This window comes from Lutra lutra, chromosome 15 (assembly GCF_902655055.1).
Source record: "Lutra lutra chromosome 15, mLutLut1.2, whole genome shotgun sequence".
NCBI lineage: Eukaryota > Metazoa > Chordata > Mammalia > Carnivora > Mustelidae > Lutra > Lutra lutra.
In genome coordinates, this window is record NC_062292.1 from 7,247,358 (window position 1) to 7,262,735 (window position 15,378).

The 15,378-nt window shown below is 42.3% G+C and overlaps 1 protein-coding gene and 1 long non-coding RNA gene across 2 annotated transcripts in view; both read left to right on the top strand.

The window, feature by feature from the left end:
* The first annotated feature begins 960 nt into the window (after nt 1–960).
* LOC125085493 (uncharacterized) lies at nt 961–1,851 on the top strand. The gene is made up of 2 exons (XR_007122953.1): nt 961–1,515; nt 1,730–1,851. It is a non-coding gene; the product is annotated as an uncharacterized LOC125085493 (long non-coding RNA).
* A 2,570-nt stretch (nt 1,852–4,421) lies between these two features.
* KMO (kynurenine 3-monooxygenase) overlaps nt 4,422–15,378 on the top strand; it is a 46,969-nt gene continuing 36,012 nt past the window's right edge. The window contains 1 exon segment of the mRNA XM_047703886.1: nt 4,422–4,658. Within this exon segment, the coding sequence (XP_047559842.1) occupies nt 4,443–4,658 (216 nt within the window). The 5' untranslated portion in view covers nt 4,422–4,442.

The window sequence follows — 15,378 nt, forward strand, 5'->3', positions numbered from 1 at the left end:
AAATTAAAAAGGATTTTTAAAAAAGCATTTAAAAGATAAAATAGTTAAATAGGTTAAAATAAGAAAGAGGAAAATTTTAAAAATAGAAAAGGAAATAATAACAAAAATTTTAAAAATTTAACTTTGAGAGACTAAAGAATCATGGGAGAAAAGCCATGTATTCTATGTGCTGTGTTCCTATAGCTCTGAATTGGTGGGTGAACTTGGTCTGGCTGATTGTTCTTGCTGATCTTCTGCGGGAGGGGCCTGTTGCGGTGATTCTCAAATGTCTTTGCCCGAGGCGGAACCGCACCGCCCTTGCCAGGGGCGGGGCTAAGCAATCTGCTCGGGTTCGCGCTCGGAGCTTTTGTTCCCTGAGCGCTTTCCGTACCGCTTGGGAGGACGGGAATGAAGATGGCGGCCGCCCAGTCTCCGGCCAGATTGCCGAGAGCTCGCCCCATTCCTCAGTGCACCTCGGAGAAAAGCCGTCAATCCCGTCTCCCTGGTCTCCAGACACGCTCTGAGCTCCCCCGGCCTGTGACGGACTGTTTCTATCTCTAGCGCCCGGCCCCGTTTGGAGTCTCCAAACCCAGCAGATTCCTGCCGCACTCCTGCACCACTCCTCCTAGAGAAGGTGAGTCTCCCCGGATCTGCCATTCATGGGGTCCCTGCTCAAGGAGTAGTGCCCCGACTGTGCATCAGATCATGGTTTAAGGTAACTCCAAGCTGAGAGCCCTCTCCTTGGCTCTGTCTTTGCCCCCAGCTTCCCCGCTCTGATACCTGTGAGCTCTGCTGCACTCAGACACCCCCAGTCTTTCTGTGACCCCGTGGGTCCTGAGAGTACACTGTCCCCGTGAGGGCTCCATCCCCTGCTTAGCCTCTGGAGTGACGTCCCTCAGTGGAGCAGACTTGTACAAGTTCCGATTTTGTGCCCTGCTGCCCCACCGCTTGCCCGGATCCAGCCCCCCGCCCCACGGTTTAGCATCCCGTATATCACCTTGCATTCACTTCTCTGCATGTCCTACCTTCCAGAAAGTGGTCGTTTTTTGTGTTTGTAAAGTTGCTGCTATTCTTCTCTTCCATCTCCTGTTGAGCTTGTAGGTGTTCAGGATGGTTTGATAAGTATCTAGCTGAGCTCCTGGGACCAGACGGTACTTAGGTCTCTTGCTTCATCTCGTGCCATCTTGCTTCTTCTGCCTCCTGCTCTCTCTTCCTCCCAAATAAATAAATAAATGAAATTTTAAAAGCTTATTTTACAGTTACAGTAATTTGGCTGTACCACCGGCTCCATAAGGGCACGTGTGGAATAGGTGGAATAAACTAGAATAGAAACCTAGAACCAGGTCCACACACACATGAACCCTGGACAAACCCAACAGTGGCAGAAGGAAAGTCTTTCACTAAATAGTACTGGGGGAAAGTTTGTATTCATTTGAAAAAGAATAAGAAATTCGACCTATCAAAAACATTTATAAAACCTGACATAAAGGAAAAGCCAAAAAGAGTGATAAATTTGCCTATGCCAAAATTAAGAGTGTCTTATCACGGGGCGCCTGGCTGGCTCAGTGGGTTAAAGCCTCTGCCTTCGGCTCAGATCATGATCCCAGACTCCTGGGATCGAGCCCCGCATCGGGCTCTCTGTTCAGCGGGGAGCCTGCTTCCTCATTTCTCTCTCCCTGCCTCTTTGCCTGCTTGTGATCTCTCTCTCTCTGTCAAATAAATAAATAAAATAAAATCTTAAAAAAAAAAGAGTGTCTTATCACCAAGGAAGGCCACTAAGAAAGCAAAAAGGAAAAATGTATCAGAGTATAAGAAGGAAAGTAATTATTTGCAACATATATAAAGAATAAAACTCAAATCCTATGTTAGTTTTTTTTTTTAAAGGTCCACTGATAAGAAAAGAAGCATATGCAAAGAAGAAAAGCAAATTGTGAACAACAGATGAAAACGTACTCAACTTCATCCATAATGAGTACAAATTAAATTGATCATGAGCGAGAGCATGAACTCACTGGACATTCACAACCTAACACTTGGACATGTCAAGTAAAAGTGAGTACCACACTTCAGAATATAACTCTGGTTTATTTAGAAAGATTAAAAATGTGCACAACAAGCCTCTGTTTCTGGACATACTCATACGTGTGTGCCCTGCAGTGTATATACAAAATTAATCAGGGCAGCAGGATTATTCATAATATTAAAATATTGGAAATACCTAACTGTTCATCCACAATAGAATGGATAAATAACAAGCGATGATAAAGATGAACTAGAACTACATGCAGAAGCTTGGGTGCAGGGGTGCCTGGGTGGCTCAGTGGGTTAAGCACCTGCCTTCGGCTCAGGTCTTGATCCCAGGGTCCTGGGGATGGAGTCCCCATCAGGCTCCTTGCTCCGCAGGGAGCTTGCCTCTCTCTCCGCCTCTGCCTGCCTCTCTGCCTGCTTGTGTGCTTCTCTCTCTCTCTCTCTCTGACAAATAAATAAAATCTTAAAAAAAAAAAAAAGGCTTGGAAGGAGCTTAAGCATGATTCTGAGAAAAGAAGCAAGTCGCCAAGAAAAAAGGCATGAGTTTAGTAAAGTTTAGTAAAGTTCTTCAAGAGGTAAAATGAAACTATTTTAGGGATGCATATATGTCAGTGAAATTATAAATAATAGCAAGAAAGTGATAAAGTCAGGATGGCAACTGCCTCTGTGAAGGAGGGGTGGTAGGCAAAGGCCTCCTATAGATCTCCGGGGTTCCCACAGTGTTCTTTTTCTGGACCTAAGTGATGGGTACTTTACAGTAAGTAATTGTACCTACTGTATACTGTTTTGTGTACTTTATTTTTTTTTTGCATTATGGCCCATGATTAAAAAAAGAGAGAGAGGGGAGCCTGGGTGGCTCAGTGGGTTAAGCCGCTGCCTTCAGCTCAGGTCATGATCTCAGGGTCCTGGGATCGAGCCCCACATTGGGCTCTCTGCTCAGCGGGGAGCCTGCTTCCTCCTCTCTCTCTGCCTGCCTCTCTGCCTGCTTGTGATCTCTCTCTCTGTCAAATAAATAAATAAAATCTAAAAAAAAAGAGAGAGAGAGAGCACTGTATATATTGCTATGGAAGAATTCTCCAGTTATACGTTGTGAAAAAATAGGGTATAGGAAAGTATAAAAGTGTACAGAATCTACTACTATTTATGGACGGGAGTGGAGGGGGCGAGGCTTTAGAGGGACAGACAGCGTGACCCAGACACCAAAACACTGGTTGTCTCTGGGCAGGAGAAACAGGAGGCCGAGGGACAGGGTCAGAAGACTTATTTACTCTAAGACCCTTTTTTTGTGTCTTTTGAATTTCATATCATGTGAATGCATTACCTTTTCAAAATAAGTAAATAAAAAAGCCTAAGGGCAAAGTACTTTTCTAACAACACTAACCATCCTTGTCCACAAGGGGCCGCTGTTCAATGGCTTTTAACTAGTTCCTCACCAGGGAGAAACCTGCAGACTCCCTGCTCTCACCAGGAGGTGAGGAAGTCGTCATTCTTACTTTATTTTACACATCATGTTCCAGAAAAAAAGAAAAAAAAAAATCAAACAACAACAACAACAAAACACACAAGAACCCTCAATTCACAAATATGCACCCAAAATAGATAATAGGCATGTAAAATGGGATGAAAGAAGACAAAGTGGAGAGATCATAGGAATTCAGGGATGAGCTGTTTGTTTGTTTGTTTGTTTGTTTAAGATTTTATTTATTTATTTGACAGAGAGAGACAGATCACAAGTAGGCAGAGAGGCAGGCAGAGAGAGAGGGGATGCAGGGCTCGATTCCAGGACCCTGAGATCATGACCTGAGTAGAAGGCAGAGGCTTAACCCACTGAGCCACCCAGGCGCCCCTGTTTTTTGTTTGTTTGTTTGTTTTTGTCTTAATTTTGTTTTTACGGATGAGTTTTTTTTTTAAAGAACAGCATTAAACATCTCCCCTGGATTCAATGCACACATTAGATTCTAAAGTTTCTAGCATCTGATGCCAAAAAAGGGGAAGTATGGTTAGTGACAAATTCAAAATCTCGCTTGGGAGACTATTAATACGGAAAAAAAAAAAAAAAATCTTCCTGGCGGTCTGTTAGAGGCAATCCGTGAGGACCCTCTAGGTGTGCTTCCTGACTGGTTTTAATAACCAGAATAAATCATACAGCAGTTGTGACACCACTCTCCCAGAGAATTGTAAGATGCTTTAGGACTTCAGATGGGGGAAGTTTCATTCATGGTTAATCGTGAATGAAAAAGAAAGTAAGTATCCATGCTGCAGAATACAGAAGAAGAAAAGCCGGAAGACCACGCTTTAAAAAAAATTCCCCGTCTTACATGCAAGAAAGAGAGTGGCCGTCTTCACGCGGCTGGATTTTTCAAAATTTGTTTATTGCAATGAATTCTTTTTGCTTCAGTTTGAGCTGATTGTGCTTCGAGCCACTAAGGAGTTAAATGCTGTCCTCTAAGTTCAAGGGGGAAATTAGCCCTGTTCAAACACAGAGCTGGCTCACAGGACAGGGTTCTGGGCAATATAAAGGCAGGGAACCAGCAGCCAGAAGACACAGTCTCCTTTGTGACAGGAGCTACAACAATCACAAAAATACTTTGGCAGTTATGGATTCATCTGACATTCCAAGGAAAAAAATAGCTGTCATTGGTGGTGGCTTGGTAAGACTCTATTTGGATACATTATTCCTATTAGTGGTAATTATATTATTATTAGTCTTAATAATTATTGTAAGTCGCTTGCACTGACTGTCCATCTTCTTGTGAAACTTTTCTGATATTTAAACAGACCTATTTTAAATATGGTGTTAGTGGTAATTTGCTCTTTTCTGCAAAAGGTATTTTTATTTCCATTAAATACAAAGGTGTCTGTTTTCCCTGGTTATTTTGGTTTAGCATTTCTTAAAAACAGAAAGTCAGAGCAAATTGAATTTGATGTATCTCCATGTTGGCTATGTTTTTCAAACAGAAGTTAGTGTGAGTCGTCATTTTAATCCAAGCGTTTGCCTCCTTTGGTGAATAACTCAATTTATACTAGTAATAAGAATAAAAGCGAATTCAAAATTGTTATGTAGGATGTTGGCTAGTTATTTATTTGGATCATGGGGAATAGCACCTGTTTGGTGTCCTGACTTATTTGGGTGATCCCACGGAGAATGTTAGGTGGTGGAGTGAGGGGCTCCCCTGTCACTGGGCACAAGAGACGAAACTGCAGAGCCTTACCCCACACCTAGAAGATGTGGCAGGGGTCTCTTATCTGCTGCCATTGTTATCTTACCAAAGCTGGTCTGTTTCATGTGGTGCTGCCCCAAGTAGACTGTATTTTTCTCCCCTAAACAGAACTCTCTTATTTTGGAATAAAAAAATATCACCATTGGTAAAAGCTTAACCATTTTGTTTTCGCCTTTGCTATACCCATTTATAGGCTTTTAGCTCCTAGGTATTCATTTATTCATTTACTCAACAAAAAATTCTTCTTCTTTTTTTTTTTCAACAAAAATTTCTTAAGAGCCTAGTATGTGTCAGACACTGTTCAAGGCTACATAGAAATTAGTGTAGTTCATACCACACATTTATTTATCAAGTCTATGCTAATTTTTGTCTTTCGTTCTGCCTTTCTTAGGAGCTTTTCACCCAAAGCACTATGACAGTTCCTCTAACATTTCTGGTCCTAGATTTCAATTTGCTAACGAATGCTGTCACATGCCATGTTGGTCAATGCATGTGACATATGTTGTCATTTCTTTATACTGGGTCTCAGTCCAAGTCTTTCCCATAAAAATTTTGCAGGAAGTGAGATGTATGTATTCACCAAAATGTCACTGTGTGCCCACTATTTGCCAACACTGTTTTAGTTACCAGGAATACAGTGGTGAACATTCCTGGAAAGTGAAAGAGTAGAGAAGAAAACAAATAAATCATTTCAGTGAGAGATAGACATTGTAAAGAAATGCAAATAGGGCAGGACTGCAGAAAGTCTTTGCGGGTATCTGTTTAGAGTCTGGTCAGGGACGGCCTCTCTGAGGGGGTTATATGACCAGAGACCTGAATAGAAGAAAGCAACCTTGTGAGGGGCTACAGAAAGCATTCCAGAGAGAGGAAATATCTAGAAGAGAAACCCTGAGGTGTTCAAGGAGCAGACAGAAAGGCAGAGAGAGGGAGGCTAGAGAAGAGGGGCTCCTGAGGAAGGTGAGCTGAGTCAGGTCCCCTCGGGTCTTACAGGACAGGGCAAGAAGACTGGATTTCACCCTGAGCATGATGCAAAACCACTGGAGGACATTAGGCAGGAAAGTGAGCTGTGATTTCTAAAAGATCCCTTGAGCTAGTGTGTGGCGAAGGAGTGGACATTTTAAGACAAGATAGACTAGTTAAGACACTGTTGTGTTTGTCTAAGACTCAGACTATGGGAGCAGCAGGGACACCTCTTAGAATGCCTCTTAGCAAAGGGGAGGTGACAAATACGTGATTGCATAGATGATTTGGGGAGGCATAAAAATGTGGGTGTCACCCATGGATTTCTTGCTGAGTAACACTTAAAGTCTTTGTCATGTAACCAGTTCATTATCTGGGCACATACTTGCGCTGGAACATAGAAGATATATATTAGAAGCAACTAAAATTCCAAGCACCTGGGTGGCTCAGTTGGTTAAGTGCCTGACTCTTGATTTTGACTCAAGTCATGATCTCAGGGTTGTCAGATCCAACCCTGAGTTGAGCTCTGCACTGAGCGTGGAGCCTGCTTAAGATTGTCTCTCTCCCTCTCCTCGTCCCTGCTCATGCTCTCTCTCTCTCTCTCTCTCCAAAAGAAAAAACAAACAAACAAAAACGAAAAAACCCCAAAACAAAAACTGACTAAAATTCCTCTGCAAAGAAATTCATCCACCTCATTGCAGAGGCTCATGCCCAGGAATCGTGTTTGAGTCCCCTTTTCATTTTATGTGCAAACCTCCCTTCCTCTTTTACTCCACTTGTAAACCTTTGTGGCTCTACCTCCATCATCGGTGTCAACTCTGGCCATTGCCACCACCTGTCCAGACCATCATCAGCCCTCATCCACCTCCTGTGTGGTCCCCCAGCTTCTACTCTTATCCACGGACAGTCCATTCTCCACCTAGCAGCCACAACCATCCTCCTAAAACCTAAGTCTGGTAACTATAACTCTTTGCCAATACCTCGCAATGGTTTCCCCTTGCAAATGAGACAAAACCCAACTCTTTACTGAAGGCCCCACTAGAACTGAGCCTGTCTACCTGCTTGCCTTCATCATTTCCCTGTTTTACGTTTTTTGTTTGTTTGTTTTTTTACTATTATCCATCAGCACCAGAAGTTACATACCTTATTTATTTTTGAATTTTAGCCTGTTAACTATCTATTCCAACTAGAACACAAGCTTATATTTACAAATGCATCCCTGTGGCTGGAACCATGTCCAACATGACTTACTGTTATTATTTAGTTAGTATTTGATAGATGAATGAACCAGAGGGATGGAAAACTCTCTTAAGGACAGGACAATGAAGGAAATGTCGCAATAGACAAAACCTTGAATACTGAGCATATAATGAAACAAGGTATTAAATAAAGCAATTCAAGAAGGTTAAATTAAAACACAGAGGAAAACTAATCTTCTCACTCAACTTCTTTCTTGTATCTTTCTGTTCACCTTTCCCAATCTCTTCCTGCCAATGGGCCATATCCTAGTGTCTTACACTGTCTAATGCATTAAAGGCTCTCCCCAGCCCCTAAAGGGAAAAATGCAACAGACTTGAGAACTTTTCCTTTGAAGTCCAAAGGAAGGCACCTGGGTGGTGCAGTCAACTCTTGTTTGTCCAACTCTTGTTTCCAAGTGTCCAACTCTTGTTTTCAGCTCAGGTCATGATTTCAGGGTCAAGAGATCAAATCTGATGTCAGGCTTCCCACTCAGTGTGGAGTCTGCTTGAGATTCTCTCTCCCTCTGTCCCTCCCACTCATTCTCATTCTCTTTCAAATAAATAAGAAAATCTCAAAAAAAAAAAAAAAAGGCCAAAGGATACAGTGAATTCACATTATTTTTTTTCAGTAGTAGCCTTGCCCACTGAAAAATCACCCTAAGAATTTGCCCTTGCCCCACTGTAAGAGATCATCTGACCCCGTGATAGACCAAATAATTTCTTTTCTTTAAAGACCTGTCAAGTCAAGGAGGTCAGAAAGCAACAGATCAAGGAAGGAACTCTTACTGAGAAATGAAAGGTGACAGAAACTAAACCATGATCTTAAGCTGGTGAAAGTTGTTTTTTTTTTTTTAAAAAAACTTTAATCTGAATATTGAGAAAGATCACTGTATCAACTTAGACATTTTCCTCCTTGTGTGCAACACTGCTCCCCAAGCCCCCAGCCAATGTCATTACCAAAGGGTCATTTCAGCCTGTGAAGACCTCTTCTCTCCTGGAAATGTCCACAAAGTTGTTTGCCTTTATCACACGCTGCGTCCTATAAAAGTTACTCATATGCATGGTTTATTTGCCCATAAAATGTATTTAATTTTCTAAATCTTGAGATTGTTTTATCTTTGGGTCCCACTCCCTTCCCTTTTATAAAGGTTATCTCAGTGCCTTATACTGTCAAACACACAAAATATTTTGTGTGTGTGAGTTTGCTTTCAGAAATGGGGAATCGTGTGCTTACAAGTTGTGGGCAATTAAAAGAAAGACAATGTTTTCCACCAGGATGGTGTCATAAGGAATGTAGTCCTTGAAGGATGATCTTGAAAACAGATTTGAAAAACAACCACTCCCTTTCAGGCTGGAAGAAAGTCTATGGGGGTAGCTTTCTGATTCTGTAGCCTCTGGCGGTGGAGGCGGGAGGAGGAAAACAGCCACATTAGTGGCCTTACTCAGTTAGTGATCTCTTTCCTGTTTTTACAAAGTGGCAAACCAGTGAGGTCAAAAGAAAGTCTATGTTCATACTCAGGTCCGTGGTTTTCAGAAATGCTCCTCCTGGTGACTGTTTGCAGTGTTTACCTATAGGGTAGAAACAATCAGAGCCATGGGACACTTTCAGCAACAGCTACAGCTCCTCGAGCCTCATTTTTGGGGGGAAAGCCAAGAGCTTTAGCTGGAAGAGCTACTGAGGATTCCAGGCTCAGCTGTAGACTGCCGTCCAAGCACACGTTCAAAGAGGTATCACAGGGTAGCCTTGAAGTCTTTCTTCTGTCTCTCCTGCCCACAAGCAGCCCCACTACACATTGTTTGGTGATCCGTCATCCCTGTGTTTGACCAGCAAAATTCTCCTTGGAAAAGTATTGAAAGGGTGGTCTTTCAGACCATCAGAATGAGGAGACACGTTTATGATCCTTATGACTTGGTGTCCATAATCGTGCCCGTCTCCTAGGATTCGAGTCAGGTTAGTTGACCTCTGTTCATGAAATTGCCTTTGAAGCAACTTCACCTTGACTCTGGGAGAGTGTGTCACAGGCATATTCACTGGAGTCCCTCGTAGGTTTATAGGGTCAGAGTGGTCTTGATGCTGGGCTGGCCCTAGACTGTGTTTCGTCCTGGGTTCCTAGGATCTCTCCACCTCACCGCTCACTCTCTACTCACCTGAATGGGACAAAGCAGTTTCTGATAGTGAGGGTAAGGCATCAGCTGGAAGCCCAGAAAATCACTCAGAACACCAGATCGCTATGTCTTTTAACTCCGAAATTCGTCTGCATCCTTTTCACACTTCCTTATCCACTCATCTCTAGTTTTGTTCTCAATCTAGCCATTATAAAAACAGAAATCAAATATCACCCAGAATTTTCCCTTTTGCCAAAGTCAATATCCTAGACACACAGAAACCATCAAATGTTTAAAAGTCTTGGGTCAAGGCCTCTATTTCATTCTTCTGCAAAGGTTAATGAGGCAAACCATGTAAAGGACATAATTACTATGAGCCTTTATTGTTGTTTTATTGATATGAAAGTAAATTTAACTCTGTTCACTCTACTCTTGATTTCCACTCCCCAGACACTGAGCCCTGTATGTGAGAAACGCTCGCTTCACTTGTGCACTAGTATCTAGGACCTTCTGCCAACAGAAGGGGAGTGGGTTTCTCTGTGGCTGTAGAGGTCATCCTGAATTTGCTCCAAGCTAAGGACGAGTCTTGATCCCATGCTCTAGTTCTCCTCAATCTCTTGGGTAGCTTTCCTTGTGCTCTGATCTGACTCATCAAAGGAATTTATTCTAGCTGTCTCCCTTCTTATTCAGCCATATCTCTGCTTCTTTGGGAGGTTTGACTAATGCCTTGAGATTTTTTTTGCTACCCAGACAGATTGTTAAGGTGTCTTGTAAATTTGGCTGTTACCTCTGTGACACAGAGAACTCACCCTTCAGAGCCTGCTTCATTTACTGCCTTGTGAGCTGCACCTGAGATGAAACCAGGACCTTGAGGCAGCTCAAAGCTTAACTGCCTGTTTTTCTTTCCTTGTCATTTGGCCCCAGATATGGTCAGTCAGTCTGTCCATGATCCACGCGTGCATCTGCTCATGACTCTGTCCACTCAAAGAGGCCAGCTACCCCTGTCTTGAAGCTGGCCTCAGGGAGGCATTGGCTTGAGACAAACAACTGTCCTTCAAAATAAAACAAAATGCAATGAAGAATCTTTAACATGGTCTCTCAGAAACACCCGGTCTGGAGGCTGTTCAAACTCACCGCAAAACCATAAAAATAACTCGTCCCGTGCACCCTCGGTTTCTCCCACCTGCTTTGCAGCTATTCCAAAAACAAACCCAGAGATCAGACCCACTCCTCCAGCCCTCGAGGCTGGCAGCGTCCTCTCTCCAGCTCGTTTGTTTGCCTGCCTCCTCTCCTCTCTGTCCGTATTCGTTCTGCTCTTCTCTTTATTTCCGCCTGGTGCTGGGGCCCAGCCGCTGCTGGGGCACCATTTCATTACTGCAATCCAAAAAAATTACATATTAAATATAGTTAAATTAAAATAAAATAACTTCAATGTCCAAATATAAGGGCATTGCAGACAATGAACTGAAAAGCTATTGTTTCAAATTCCGATTTAAAATATTTTCTGCAACGGAAATATATTCACAGTATCCTATTTATTTTTTAAAACAAAATCACAAAATAAAATATATGACATGGTACCATTTTTAAAAAAAGTATTATATACTTATATATAATACTTTATATATATAATATATATCCATATATAATCCATATATGGCTATATAATATATATTCATAAATATCCAATAATTTATATCCATAGAAAATTTTAACACTATAAGATTGTGGAACTTTACTTTTTTCCTTCATGTTTATCTAATTTTCTAATTTTTTTATTAAAAAATGCTGGGTTCTTACTAAGTATCAGGTACTATGGTTTGGACTAGAAATAGAAAGAGTGATAAAATATAAGCCTTAGAAAAATTATTACTCTCAGGGCACTTACAGCTTGTGGGAAAGTCAGACGGGAATGTAAATAATTCAGTTCTTTGTGGGAGATATCAAAACACATATATTCATACAGACATCTGTGAAATTACAGAAGAAAAGGCAAATAAGTCTTTTGGAGGAAGAGAGGTGTCAAGAAGAATTGTACTGAGAATATGAGTCTTTTTTTCTTTTAAAGATTTTATTTATTTATTTGACAGACAGAGATCACAAGTAGGCAGAGAGGCAGACAGCGAGAGAGGAGGAAGCATGCTCCCCGCCAAGCAGAGAGCCCAATGCCGGGCTTGATTCCAGGACCCTGAGATCATGACCTGAGCCAAAGGCAGAGGCTTTAACCCACTGAGCCACCCAGGCGCCCGAGAATATGAGTCTTAAAAGAAGACAAAACCTCTTCCAGATGGAGAAGGCAGGAAAGGATTGTTCAGGCAAAGGGAACATTGTATTCAAAGGCATCTCAAGTGTAAAAATACATGGTATATTCAGGAAATAAGCATTGACTTTGGTATGCCTATTACAGATAGCGAATGGCAAAAAATGAACTGAATGGAAAAGAGAAGTTGCAGTCACATAGAAGGATCTTTTAGGTCATATTGAAAATTTGGTACTTTTCCCAAAGATTTCTGTGGAGCAAATAAAGGACTATAAGACAGAAAATGCATCCTCTGATTTTTTTTCCGGAGACACCCAGTCTATGGAGCGTGGCGTGGATAGGTAGAGACTGGGAAGCCGACACCATCATTCAGGTGAAAGGTCATGAGAGCCCTGAAAAGAGAATGGAGGGTAGGATAGGGAGTCTGTTTGAGAAAGCCTCAAGGGGATCAACAAGTCTTGTTGTCTGATTAAATATGTATTGGCAAGTAGAGCGGGATGTTCAGCATTCCCTGAAGTGTCCTGGTTGGGTGAACTAGTGGTCAGCGCTGCCAGCCTCTAAGCTATGCAATCCAGAAGGAGGAGGAGGAGGTTTGAAGTTCGAGAGAGGGGAATGAGTTGGATTTGAGGCACGTTGAGATGGAGAAACCTGTAAGATCCTCCAGGTAGAAAGAGGTTGGCTAGTCAGAGATGAGTTCACGAGATGGATCAAGGCTGGAGAAAAAGTCCTATGAGCCCCCACAGAAAGCATCACAGAGGGAGGAAGGTGGAGACTGCTGCTTGCCCTCAAAGACCACATCCAGGTGATTCAAGCTGGCGTATTCAGGGTAAGGTTTAAATATAAAAACTCAGAACATAGGCAGCTCTGGCAGATGGAATCATGACCAACAAAGTGTGAAGACATTTTTATGTGCTTATTTCATGGAAAGTGAAGTTAACATTCTGGTTCTTTTCATTCCATTCATATGTTCAAAGATCAAATTCTTGAGAAATCAAAATATAGTTGGATGAGTGGGAGGTATAAACAGGCTTTTCTGTTTGGGGACAAACTCAGAAAAGCCTGGGAATCTTAGGGTGAGTTTTATATGCTTCATAAAGTCAAAAGGAGTTGACATGTGTTTAAGAGGCTATCAGGTTAATTTCAAACACATTATAATCACGAGGCATAAAATGCATGACATTTTTATAGTCGCAGTGCCCCTTGCTACTAGGATCAGCATTTATAAATTAAAAGGTACAGTTTTCTCCTTATCCTTGGACACCTGAATGATCATTGCTGGAGAGGTCACATGGGAACCCACAGAAATTTGGCAAATCCTCTTGATAAAAGCAGGCTGGCAGTGGGGCACCTGGATGGTTTGGTTGTTAAGCTTCTGCCTTTGGTTCAGGTCTTAATCCCCGGGTCCTGGAATCGAGCCCTGAGACCAGCTTCCTGCTCATCGGGGAATCTGCTTCTCCCTCTCCCTCTATGCCACTCCCTCTCCCTCCCCACGGATCCTGTGCTCTCTCTGTGTCAAACAAATAAATAAAATATTTTTTTAAAAAATAAAAGGCAATCCAGCGAAACACTGGAGCATTTACATAGAAGAAATTTTCAAACAATGTTTCTAAATGGTAAGTTAGGTGCCCATAGAGCAGACCAGGGTGGGGTCAACCAAAACCCATGACTTACAGAGAAGGAAGGAAGAGGAGACAGGAAAAGGCAGAAAAACAGAAGAACTGGGTCAAACCAGAATTGTATAACCGAGGACTCTCCTCAGAGCTCTGCTTATGCACAAACAGGCTAGACTAGTTGTTATTAAAGCTTTCAAATTGCAGAGACACCTGGGTGACTCAGTGGGGTCATGATCCAGGGGTCCTGGAATCGAGCCCCACATGGGGCTCCCTGCTCAGCGGGAAGCCTGCTTCCTCCTCTCTCTCTGCCTGCCTCTCTGCCTGCTTGTGATCTCTGTCTGTCAAATAAATAAATAAATAAAATCTTTAAAAAAAAAAGGCTTTTAATTTGCAGATTATTCTATGATCAAAACAATCTACTCTTGTGGACTTTGGATGCCTCAGAACAAATACACATTTCATCATTGCCCGTGAACTTGAGAGAGCTGTCCTATCCCTGTCAAGGCAGAACTCCCAGAACTTCCAACACACAAAGTGCGGATTGCTCCCAAGGACCCAACCCTGTCCCATTTCCTCTCTCCCCTCACCATCCTCCCCTCTGGTTATGCTCAGAAGCCTGCTGAGCCTTAACGGAGAGTTTGTGGTGGGCTCGCCATGGTGTACACACGTTTTCCTTCCCATTTGTAGCTTCATGTCTAATTAGCCTTCCTACCCAGCATAACACTAAAGAGGCCGCTGACCGTCCCCACAAAGCACATTTTGTAGAAAGAGAGGAGGGGAAATAAAAGTAAAGTGGAAAAAGCACTTTATCAGCCATGTTACTAATCCTTCTGGCTGGACCATTATAGTATCTACCGGTATGCTTTCGTTTTAGCTTTAGTCGAACTTTAGTTACACAGATTGGAATTACAATCTTTGTTGTTGTTTTAAAGATTTTATTTACTTATTTGTGATAGAACACAAGCAGGGGGACCAGCAGGCAGAGGGAGAAGCAGGCTTCTCACCGAGCAAGGAGCCCAATGTAGGACTCGATCCCAGGACTCTGGGATCATGACCTGAGCTGAAGACAGATGCTTAACCGACTGAGTCACCCAGGCGCCCCTGGAATTATAATCTTTGTTTCAGGACATATTCTGAACATATCATCGTCTTGGAGAAGACTTTTATTGACTTTTTAAAATTAATATTAAAAAGCAGCAGCGGCAACTGAACTCGCCACTCAACCCTAGAATCAGCACGTTGTTGGTGACTTGTATTAACCTCTGCTTCTCCCTCACCCATTGTAAGCATATAAGCATTGCCTGGAATCTTGTGTTTATGATTCTCTTGCATATGTGCATGTGTGTTTTTTCTGTATATACGATATATTTATCTCATATATGTACACGTAAATAATATACATACTCCTAAAAATTATGTAGATACATGTATCTGGGATTCAGCTTTACTCATCCTTATTTTGTCAGAGTATCATGCAGGATGAAGTCATCTGGGACTTACCCTTCTCATTTATAGCATTACTAAAATACTCATACCATTGCCTTTCGTTGTGTGAATATACCGTAATTGATTTGTTCACTCTTCCCTGATGGCCCTTTGGGCTGTTTCCAGTGTTTTTGTTTGTCTGTTAGTTATGAAAAGTGCTCTTCTGAGCATTCTGGCATGTGTCTCCCCAGTACATGCCCTGAGAAGACAAGGCAGATTTGTTGGGGATGTGGTTGACGAGGTCATTGCTAGGGGTGCGTAAGAGCTGCTCCTGGCCCTCATTCTCTCCAGCACTTGATTTTTCATGAACCAAGATTATATTTAACCTTACTTCCAAATTACTTCATGTAGCTTTATTCCAACATTCCTGACCCTGCGGGTCTCCTGATTAGTATCCCTCCCCGTCCCGCTCCCCACCATGAGAGGAGCAGTGAGTGTTACAGGCTGTGGAAGAAAGGGGAGCTTCTGAAGCCTCTCTCCTTTCCTAA